The following is a 12,326-nucleotide window of genomic DNA, read 5'->3' as shown; positions in this document are numbered from 1 at the left end:
GTTTATCTACATACAAGAATAATGTCTCGATGTAAATAAGTATATTACCCGAATTCTTTTTTAATCCTGTTCGGTAAAGAGGATTAAATACTTGAATGCCTGTAAATACTGCTGTTATAGTGTACAGTCTTGAAGTGGCTCAAAAAACACTGATATGTTTCCATGTTTGTTCTTGTTTAAATGACTTTAGGTTGGATTTAGAAAACACTACACTTTTCTCTCGATCAGGAATAAAAAAATATAATTAAACTTTAGTTTATTTTTACTTTTATATATTTTCGTTTGGGTTGTAACGAAATTATTTGCAGGATTTTCTCAGAACGAGGTGAAAAATTGCAGTAAGTGTGTGTGTGCGTGTGTGTGTGTGTGTGTGTGTGTGTGTGTGTGTGTGTGTGTGTGTGTGTGTGTGTGTGTGTGTGTGTGTGTAGTGAAATTCAGCAGCACACAATTTCGGGCCTTCAGCTTCTCGTGTTAAGTCACAGAAGGAGAAAAGTGAAGGCGTCTGAGTTTAGATCGGATATTATATTGAGTATCAGAATCGCTTGATTGTCCCGATAATATGTCAGCAACTCTCTCTCTCTCTCTCTCTCTCTCTCTCTCTCTCTCTCTCTCTCTCTCTCTCTCTCTCTCTCTCTCTCTCATTAAATCAATACACTGCTAATTACATTGCAAATGAGTTCACAGTGACGCGCATGAGCAACCGACCACTGGAATTTGTGGATAAAAAAACAGAGAGAGAGAGAAAGAGAGAGAGAGAGAGAGAGAGAGAAGAGAGAGAGAGAGAGAGAGAGAGAGAGAGAGAGAGAGAGAGAGAGAAAAAAAGAGAGAGAGACTCAAGTTGGAGATTTTTCTTTCCATTTGCTTTGTTTTTTGTTTTTTTTTATAAATTACTTGCAACTGTACCGAATACATCCTCCCCTATAATAATAAAGGTTTCATTATCTGCACCTTCAATATCTTTGGTGTGTGTGTGTGTGTGTGTGTGTGTGTGTGTGTGTGTGTGTGTGTGTGTGTGTTTTACCTGGCAAGCGATGTACCTTCAATTAGCTAATTAGGCAAAAGGTCCAATTATGTTCTATTCTAATCTCCTCCATAGACTTTATTAAAGCGGTTCACCGTGCAGTTTAAACACTGCAGTGCTGTAGATTACTAACACTATTTCATAGATTACTATTGCGGCATGGATCATTTTTAGGATTATCGATAGGATAATACGGGTTTAGGATAAAACGGGTTTAGGATAATACGGGTTATTTCTAAGAGTCTTGTCAAATACAAATTGCATCAATACTCCTATTAACAGTGTGTATAAATAATACAATTCAGCCATGCAGCGTGTTTATGATGCCGTGGTGAAAAAACTTTGTGTAAATATTAAATAAATATATATTTGTGGTTGGTTTGTTGAATAAGCTTTATAGAGGCTTTAGTCAGGTTTAATTCAGATGAACAGGTGAATAAAGACGCTAAACGGAATGAAAAGTCGATGTATACAATTATAAAATATTTTCTGATAACGTGTTATTATTGTAGTAAATACGGAGAAAGATTTATACATCAATAAAAACAACAACAAAATAAATCAACAATGGGACGTTTGTTAAATCAACTATATTTATTTTTCTTTATTTGCACTTATTGCAAAATATGTAATTAGATGTAAAAACCCGTTATTACTTAATGCTTTCTCTCAAAAACGTTTTAGAATTTTAAACAAATAAAAAATTGACGTTTAATATTCATCACAAACATTTTTGCAAACTATTCCGGAGAACGAAAAAGCCTAGTTAAAAATAAATGAATAAAATAAATATTTATATATATTATGTGTTAAACACCTAAAATATATATATATACACACACACACACACACACACACACAGGACTTGATGCTGGACTTGATGCTGACAGCACATGGCTGCCATGACACCGTCCACAAGCGAGCAAAGGAAGTAAAAAAATACACCTTATGTTCTGAAATACAACATTAAAAATGTTGTCCCGTTAAAATAAAGTCTACATTTGTACTATGAGGACTGCCATCAATCTCTGTGTTTACTGTTAAATCACAGCCTCATCAGAGGCTGTATACGCTCTATATGGCCTTATCTTTCTCCCGCCATTTTGATCTTGCAGCTTTTTGGCGGCAAGCGCGCGCCGTCATTCTTCTTAGCTTTCCCGCCTTTACAGGGCTGAAGCTAAAATATGAACATCTCCACCCTGTAGTTTACGACCGTAGCACCTTCTAAATGACGCAGAAGCCATGATGGCTGAGGAGAAGTAGGCTGAGCAACATCAAGGGCTAATTATAGTTTAGCTTTCATGCTGAGGAAACGTCCAGCGTCCTATATACTGTAGAGGAGCCTCAATAGCATACACTCTCATATATATATATATATATATATATATATATATATATATATATATATATATATATATATATATATATATATATATATATATATATATATATATAATTTATTTATGGTTTGGGTTCCATCATGTCACACTTATTTGATATACTGAATTAAAAGGCTTGGATTTTTGACATTTACACATGAAGACAAATACCATCTTTTACATAACACCTTCTCCAAAGAAGATAAATACCCTTAATTTCCCCTCACAAACCTTCAAATTAGCATAGATTTAGGCTTCAAGCTTACAGAACCTACAAAAAAAACCCATTTATTCTCAATTCTTTACTATTAAATTAGAGCACATCAGCCCACACAATATAATTTATAAAATACACTATTATTATAGTATATTTAATTCCCTTTGTTGCATTCAATAAAATATATTTGTTAAAAGGTTTACCGACTATTATAATCATAAGCATATTAATATGATCACTAGCATGATACTTTTGATGACATTAGGGGAAAATCTGTTATCATAAAGTCAATATTTTTAAAATTGCTCTTGGTTTGAACACATTTCATTCGACTGTTCAGTCAATTAACATCTTACACAGTGAAGATGGCATTGGTCAGCCATTTTAAAATGTAGCATCAGTTATGTTTCGCGGGCTGCTAACGGAAACCAGTAATACTGCAGATGTGTAGATGGTGATGTTTGCCCGAATCACCTGGGATTATACATATACAGCCAAGAGAACCTGATGGGCAGAGCAGGACAACGGTAATTTTAGGTCTAGATGACCGAGTGACGATGAAATGGCATCTAGACTGAGATTTTGGTCTGAACATGGGGGTTATTTTCTGTCCGTCATTTCACAGACATCTCTCGTCTTCCTAATAACTGGTGGCTTTACATTGGACTTATTTTATGTCAATAAAAGCAGGTTAATTTTTGAGTTAGAATCCTTCATGCTGCTGTAAAAAAAAAAGCTACTTTCTTTTATTTTAAAAGTTATTTTAAACTCATAAAAGGAGCTGGCTTTAATAATCAGCCGCCATTTTAACTCCTGACCTCCCTGACAGGTCACGCCGCAGGAGAACAATGTTTACTCTCTTCATCTGCCTGCCTACACACACACACACACACACACACACACACACACACACACACACACACACACAGGGGTGTTTTCTCTTTCCCTCCAGCTCATTAGCATTTGTATTATAGTTAGGCTACACTATTATCATACAGTTTTCCGTTGCAAATCGACTCTTCAGTGGATCCCGCGGGTTCGCCCCTAATGAATATTCCAGGGGACCCCAGGACCAGGAAATGGGTCTTAAAGTAGGATCAAAATCAATCTGCAACAAAAAAAGACCATGCACTGTTTACTGCTATTGTTTCTGTAGGATGTAGAGATGTAAATCAGGCCTGCCATGCTCCGAACTAAAAAAAAAGATTTAAAAGCAGTGTGGTGAATGTATAACAAACTGGATTAATCCTATATAATGCAAAGGGATGAAAAATACGACTGACAGATTTGGGACTGGAGTCTCTATAAACCACCACCACACACAGGTTTATATATATATATATATATATATATATATATATATATATATATATATATATATATATATATATATATATATATATATATATATATATATATATAAAATGTTTGAGGTCAGATTTTTGCTGATTAAATAATAATAATGAAGAAAAAAAAGATCCATAAAACCTAGACTGTAAAAAAAAAAAAATACACATTAAAACATTTAAATATATAAAAACCTTTTTTTTTTCTTATGTATTATTAACTAAATAAAACCTAAAATATCTTATAAATGCCTAATAAATAAATAAACATAATACCAATTAAAAAAAAAACAAATCTGCAGTTTAATAATAAAGTAAATGGAAACAAAAAAATGCAAATGGTGTCATAATTTCTAAAAATAACTGTTAAAAGTTAATAAATAAATAAATAAATATATATATATTTTTTTACAATGAGACCAAAAAAAACTGACACTGTCACTAAGCAAAAGCATCCTACATTTTGTGCTTCAATGGTACTAAAGGCCTGGGTTTAAAAAATATTATTCCCTTATATAATTTTGTCTTTAAAAAAAATAAAAGATCGGAGGCAGAAATCGATGCGATGAGTATTGCAGCTGAAACGTAACAGACTTGGATATTTATATTTCACTTTTTAAGTGACCTGAAAATCAATGATGATTTTTCTCCAACAAAAAAATAGCATCTGAAAAATGAGATTATAAAAATAATCACATTTATTCATTCAAAAACAAGAGGAAAAAAACAGATGTAAAACAAATGAAAATGGAAATTGTGTCATTTCTGGGGGTGAGAGTGAGAGCGATCGGTGAATCCTAAACGTCTCTGGAGAATCCATCTGGACGTCGGCTAGACAGAGTGACCTCTGAATGCGCTCCGATGTGACCCCACGTCCATCGAACCCAGGGGCAGGTAGAGCAGCGAGACGACCCTGTCTCCGCCAACGTCCCTCTGATGAGCTGTTTAATTGGGCTTTAAAATAAACAAAAAAATCAAGACGGGCTCGTCTGATTGGTCGAGAGGTTGGAGGAAGGGTGGCGTAGAGCATTGAGACTAAAGGCAAGAATATATGGTGTGTATTTACGCCTTCATGTGTGTGTGTCCGTTAGATCCTGTTAACCTCCATGTAGTGTGGAGATGAAGACAATATTGTCCTGGTCCTGAAGCTGGTACTTCAACTCACCCTAGACTCAAACACACACACACACACACACACACACACACACACACACACACACACACACACATTATGCACAATATATATTATGTGGTACAGTATACAAATTATCCAATGATTTCTAGTTATTTACTGAAAACACACACACACGCGCACACGCACACACACACACACACACACACACACACACAAAAACACCACCACTAGCTGTAAAGATATCTACAAAACATCTCCCGAAAAGAACAAAACCCTCTAAAAGCGCCTGTCCAATGTTTATTAGTGGGTGTGCGAGAAGGCAAGTGGGCGGAGCTAAAAGCTGTTACAAACCAGATTTATGTTGATGCTGTAAAAAAGGAAGCACATGGAAAACAGGGGTTTAAATCAGTGCTTGATTTGTGGGTTTCAGACCATCATCGACACTTGTCAAGACATTGACTTTCCCCTCATTGACCGCGATCACGTAAATTACGACTTGATGCCAATATGCGTTGTTTTTTTCCTGAACGACTGATACGGAGCGGCCATGGGACGGATGGAGAAGGAAAGTGACGCAGAGATCGCCAAAATAATATGAGCAAATAATTACAATAGAAAAAGACATGGAAGTGGACTGATCTGATCATGGTCCCCACACACACACACACACACACACACACACACACACACACACACACACACACACACACACACACACACACACACACACACACACACACACACACACACACACACACACACAGGGCTCACCATCAGCTCCCAGTCTGCATCGTTGATCAATATGAGAATGCCGGGTCTCCTGTGTAAGAGAAAACGGAGAGGCTCGTTTACTGGACGTGACCCACGCTGATAACGCGGCTCACCACAATTTATTAAAAATGTCAATAACAAGGAAAATAATTAAAGAAAGAAAGCACAACTTAGGTTCAAAACCTCACTGTGTTATTGTTTTAATCAATAATGCTGATCTGTAAGATTACCAGACAATCACTTTTATTCATTTTCCTTCCTCCGGTTTTAATAACTACTTTACAATATGAATTTCAAAATTACGTATTCAATTCAACATACAGTGTCACAAAATCCTGAAAATTCACTATATACACCACAGAGGGTGTAAAACAATCATTCTCCTTTTATTCTTCTTCTTCTTATTATTATTCATTACATTATTTTCTGTCTAGTCTCTTCAATCAACACTAATTTGTTAAATCTGTACTCATACATATATATATATATAAAAAACACACACACACACTTACATATATTTATACATATACATAAATATATATTATATATAGATATATATAATATAATATATATTAGATATTCTATATTCTATATATATATATCTGTATTATAAAATAGTAATAGATGTTAGTTAGTTGTATGCTTTATTTTAAACTGCTGTATAAAAGACTAAACCCACTGACATGACGGATGGGTTTCTGCAGTAATTGTAATAAAAATGTACAGATTTTGTAGTGTGCCGTGTTCAAGAAGGCGACACATCCATCACACACGAATGGGACAATTCACAAAGGTGGCTTTTAATCTGTAAAACCTTTATTTAACATATATATAATCTTAATACAACGTTAATGCAACATTCTCAAAATCTGTAATAATAGTATACATCCGTGTGTGTTCCGTTACCCATAGGTACATTACTTTGTGTTTTCTCTCGCGTGTGTGTGTGTGTGTGTGTGTGTGTGTGTGTGTGTGTGTGTGTGTGTGTGTGTGTGTCGGTACTTACACAGAATCCCCCTGCACAAAGAGCTCGGGCCTCTCCTTCAGCAGGTTCTCCCGAATCCACACCAGCAGCTGCTTCACGTCCCCTGCAAAACAGCCACCGAGGGTCAAAGGTCAGAGGCCAGAGTGCACATGATGCGGTCGAAGTGGCGCGACGGTCCCGGCGAGGGTGGGAGGGCGTTACATCAGGAGGGAACGGGAATGATGTACGGAAAAAAGGAAAGCATAATAAAAAGCCTCAAGAATTCCGGAAAAAAATAAATACATATGAACATCTGCGGCCTTCATTGTCATGGCGATGTGACGCAGGAGGTGAAGCGCTATAGGAAGGAGAGCATGGGGGGATTTTCGGGGGAACATGGCGTCTTTGTGGCGACTCCACGGCGTGAAAAAGATGCGGAGGAGAGCAGGATAATTGATGGATGGAAGCCTTAAACGCCTGGCATGTTGAAATGAAAATGAAACGCTTCATCACTGTTTCCTTCTTTTCCCGTCCTTCGTTTTCATCATTGCTTTCCATTTCCCTTTTTATATGTTCCTTCCCTTTTATTTTTTGTCAGTTCCTTTCATATCTGCTTCCCCTCTTTTTATATTGCTTCCTTCCCTACTTCTCGCCTTGTTTCTCTTCTTTAATCCTTTCTTCCTTCCTTCTGTCCTATTCCATTCTTATTTTGTCCAATTCTCCCCCCCCCCTTCTTCCTTCCTTTTTCACCATTTTTCTTTCCACATTTCCTTCTTATTTCTATCCATCATTAAATTTTTTTGTAATCACGCAGTTTAATTTCACCTTTCATACAGCAGAACATGAACTTGGACAGTCCGGGGATAACGCAACTATCATTTAATGCACTCTGTGTGTGTGTGTGTGTGTGTGTGCTTTGACAGCGATAGAGAAGATGCAAGTGTATGTAAACATAGAAATACACTAAACAGTGGCACAACACACACACACACACACACACACACACACACACACACACACACACACACACACACACACACACCACACACACACAGAGCAAGTCTGTGGTCCAGCAGCATCGACACAGCATCATCAGCCTCCATTACAGGACAGAACCATTTTGGTGTTTAAATAAGGGGTGAAGGAGATGCAGGAGGAGGAACAGACGGAGGGAAGGAGGAACACAAACACTTATGTTAGTGAGAAGATGCTCTGGATTGATTTAAGTTCAGAACTGGAAGAAAGAAAAAAATAATAATAAAAAAAAGAAACACTTTCAGACGTTGATCCTGAAAAAATAAACGACCTGAAGACCCGTCTCTGAGACTCGATGGTGTCTTCCATTAAACAAAATAACATTAACATGAACTACAAAATACTGAGCTCCAGTAATAAAGTGGGTGACGCACTCGTTTTCTTCCTTTTATCTTCCCTTCATTCATTCCTTCTATTCTTTTTTCCTTGTTACGTTACTTTAGTCATTCCTTACTATTGACCTCCATTTTTGACTGCAGGTAAAAGAAGAAAGAACTAAAAGTTGTTCCTCTCTTTTTTCCTTCATTCCTTCCTTCCTGTTCATTCCTTTTTCATCCCATCGCATCCTTCTTTCTTTTGTCCATCATTTACTTCTTTTGCATGTTTTTTCTTGCCAAATCTTTCGCTTATTTACTTTGAACTTCCTTTTTTTCCTTTCCTTTCTTCTGTCCCTCATGTATTGGACTTCCTTCATGTACTCTTCCTTGATCCCTTTCTTCTTTCCTTTATTCACCATTTTGTAAATTTTTTTCTTTCTTCTCTTTTCTCTTTCAGTTCTTTCGTTCTTTCTGCCTTTTCCAATTTGTTCCATTCCTTTTGTCCTTCGTTCCAAAATTTTCACTTTTCATTTTTCCTTCCCCCCCACCATTTTTTCGCTTTCCCTCTTAAAAATAAATAAATAAATAAATAAATATTCCTCTCTTTTTTGCTCATCCTTACTTTCATCCTATATTTTTACCATTTTCCCCTTTTGATCATTTGATACTTTCTATTTTTCATCCATTTATCTTTTTCCTTCCTTTCAGTCATTTCCTCTATTCCTTCCTTCTGCTTTTATTTTTTTCTGTTGCCTTTTTTTTTTCTTATTGTTGGTTCTTTCTTTTCATTTCTTCTTTTCCTCCTTCCTTCCTTTCCATCCTGCTCCAGAGGGAACACAGATAGAGGGAAAACTGGGTGGAGGAAATAAAGTAAAGGGATGGAGGGAGAGTTTGGGAAGACATGAAAAGATGAGAGCTCTACACCATTTCCTTCTTGTCGTCTCTTCTTTCCTACCATTTTCTATTCTTCTTTCTTTCCTTCCTTGCTTATTTTTTCCACCTTCATTCCCATCTTTTTTGTCTTTCCTTTTATTCCTTCCTTTCTTTTGATCCTCAATTCAATTCCTTCTTTCCAATCTTTCTTCCATGCCATTGTTTTCTATCTAGCTGACCTTTTTCCTCTTCATTCCATTCCCTTCTTTTCATGATCCTTTCATTAATTTATTTCTCTGCCTCCTTCTTGTATTTTCTTGTCTTTTTATAACCTCTACTTTTTTTCTTTCTTACTTTTCTTCCTTTCAGTCTTCATTTTGTATGTGTGTCAGTCATTCTGTCCATCCCACATCCGTCCTTCCTTCTACCTTTTCCTCTTTCCTCTAATCATTTCTTCTTCATTTCCTTTCTGTATCATTCATCTTCCTGCCCTTTTGTCATCTTTTTCAACATTTCTTTCTATGTTTTTTTTCACATTTTCCTTCCCTCCTTCGTTTGCGTTTGAGGAGACGAGATGAAATGATGAAGAGCAAAAAGTGAAAGAAAAGTCAGGAAAGGAAAGCGTTCTGTAAACGCTCATCCCCAGGATTCCTTTTCTCCCCGTGCGAGAGACGGAGAGTTTCGGAGCATCAGCATGCATGCGGGTGTTCCCCCTCTCTCTCTCTCTCTCTCTCTCTCTCTCTCTCTCTCTCTCTCTCTCTCTCAGCAGAACGCAGGTGGCTGGAGGAGGCTGTTTCAGGTTAATTGGATCGCTGTCAAGCTTCTGAGCCACGTAACGATCGGCGTTCTCTCCGTCTGCGAGCTCGCGCTCCGGCGTCCATACAGACGAGTGAAGAGTGACGCCCGCCTCCTCACTGCAACGCTCGGGCCAATGAATATCGACGAGACTCGAAACAGAAGCAATCATTTTTCCTTCGTTCACTCCCTCGCTCTCTCTCTCTCTCTCTCCACCGGGCCCAGGTTTAATAAATAAGGAAAAGGGGGCGTGTCCTTACAAACTCAGCACAGATCCCTTACACCTTCATCAATACTCTTTTATACGCTCCCTTAAAGAGTGGAGAGGAATAAGAGGAGGGGAAAATGGGAGCAGTCTGAATCACAGCGGCCATTACAGGTGCATGCTGGGAAAGTGGCTGCGAATAAGGATGAAGGCGTGTAGCATGGTGGCTAAGCTAGGCAAGTATTTTTTTCCAGAACAATCATGATCGTTGTCGTATGCTGCGAGGGCGAGGAGCTGACGTCATGGTGCCGTGATGGCGCAACCCTGAGATGTGTGTGTTGTCTGCGACAATCGTGAGTGTGTGTCGCAAACTCATCAATCACTTAAGGATTTCAGCATTAAAAAAATTTGGGGCGGGGCTGGGGCAGGGCGGGGGCGGGGATTTCACCGAGCGATCACAATCAGCCATCCATGACATGGAGTGAGATATTTGACTTTCGCTCTCTTTCTCTCACACACACACACACACATGTATATATAGGAGATCCATGGTCATCCTCTGGCCTCAGGAAGGTCCCTCACATTCCCACACAGGGTCCACTTTTGTAGGCTGGTTGCCGAGGCGACTCTGGCGTCATGGCGATGACCCTGTTGTTGTCCTACTCCTGCTGTTTTATGGAGGTCCGATAAAACACTCACCTCAGAATGTTTGCAAACTTGGTGCTTTCCCCGACCCCCACCCCTACACACACACACACACACACACACACATATATTCGCCGGACCTTACACACAATTACGCTAAATAAACAGAAAGCTCAGAAAGACCGGTTCTAGGTTGATAAATAAAAAATGCTAGCGATGAGAATTAGTGGAAAAGCTTCTGTTAAAAACGCTTCACACACCATCAACACACTAACACACTGTTCTGTAATGACTGGTTTGTGAGGACTTCAATTAATAACAGACTCAATGCATTTGTCTGGAACATGTGATAAACACAGTCAGCTCTGCTCAGGTAACACAAGCGATTCTTTTACCTCCTGAGACTCTTCTAGTAGAAGAAACAAACGACTCCAACAAGAAGAGACTCAGGAGGTGAAGGAATCATGTGTTTATTGGCTGCATTATTATAATTATAACATTTTTCTCGCTGTTTGTAGAGTGTTGGGGAAATTCGGTTGGTAAAAATGCAACCACAAGACAAACGTTCTCCTACATGTCGTATAAAGCGATAGCACCGGGCCTTCGATGTGCCGTGTCCGCTTCACCCATGAACCCCCTCAGAAACCTACAGGAACCCAAAAGAGCAGGATTCTTTCTGCTCACAAAACCAGCACTCGATGCTTTGTAAGCATCTTCCCTCCTCCCGTCTTTTTCAAGGCCTCCTCCAGCCCCTGCCCCGCTCCATATCTTCAGTGTGACCCCAGTACAGGGCATAAAAGAGCCACCGACAAGATCACTGAGCGCATTTACAAGTGAAAGAGGTTCCATAATGGAGCAGTTAGAGAGAGAATGGACCAGGCTGAGGAGGCTCACAGATGTTGGTGGTTGACAGGAGGAGGAGGAGGAGGAAAAGAGAACAGGGAGAAGGATGGACACAGGGTGAAGCTCTATTGTTGTTTAAGTGAAAGTGAAGGAGATGAGGAAAGAAAGTGAGGAGATTCCTCAGGATTAGGGCTCGGCGACACTTTAATTGTGATATAATATCAATGATATCAGATTAAGTCTCACTTTTCTTAGATGTTATGGAAGCTGGGATTTAAAAAAATTATTCTGTTGCTATTATTTTTAAATAATGACATAAATAATAGCTGGATGCAGCTGATATGATGTCAGAATTTTGTAATATAAAAATAAACAAATTGATAAATATTTTAAACAACAGAATAAAACAGTTACTAAGAAATGATTCAACTTTTTTATTTAAGTTGATTTTGTTTCTCAGATTTATTGCTGCATATTTATTTATTTATTGATTTATTCATTAATTCATAGTAAATAAAAATACATTTTAATTATATTTACATAATTAGTTTTTCCTAGTCCTGCATTTCTGGCAATTTATTTACAAACCTAAACTTCCTAACACAGTTTTTCACAGCATAGAAACATCTGGAAAGAGATTTACTGTGGTGTGTAAATCTGTTATTTTTGCTCCAAGAAGAAGAGGAAGAAGAAAAGGTTTTCTTCAACTCCAGAGCAGATGCAGTTCCTGTCCCCGCCTCCGGGACAGACCCCAGCTGAGATGTATGGAACTAATTAAAT

General features: G+C 38.0%; 1 protein-coding gene across 1 annotated transcript in view; it reads right to left on the bottom strand.

Moving 5' to 3' along the window:
- Nucleotides 1-4,643: 4,643 nt before the first annotated feature.
- Nucleotides 4,644-12,326, bottom strand: part of urm1 (ubiquitin related modifier 1) — a 12,510-nt gene continuing 4,827 nt past the window's right edge. Inside the window, exons 3-5 of the mRNA XM_083568873.1 lie at nt 6,876-6,957; nt 5,870-5,918; nt 4,644-5,129 (exon numbers count right to left, since the gene is read on the bottom strand). Coding sequence (XP_083424999.1) covers nt 5,061-5,129; nt 5,870-5,918; nt 6,876-6,957 — 200 coding nt within the window. The 3' untranslated portion in view covers nt 4,644-5,060. The remainder of the gene's footprint in view (nt 5,130-5,869; nt 5,919-6,875; nt 6,958-12,326) is intronic.

Source organism: Silurus aristotelis (assembly GCF_946808225.1).
Source record: "Silurus aristotelis genome assembly, chromosome: 18".
Classification (NCBI taxonomy): domain Eukaryota; kingdom Metazoa; phylum Chordata; class Actinopteri; order Siluriformes; family Siluridae; genus Silurus; species Silurus aristotelis.
Note: the sequence above shows the minus strand (reverse complement) of the source record. Positions and strands in the feature narration are given on the sequence as shown.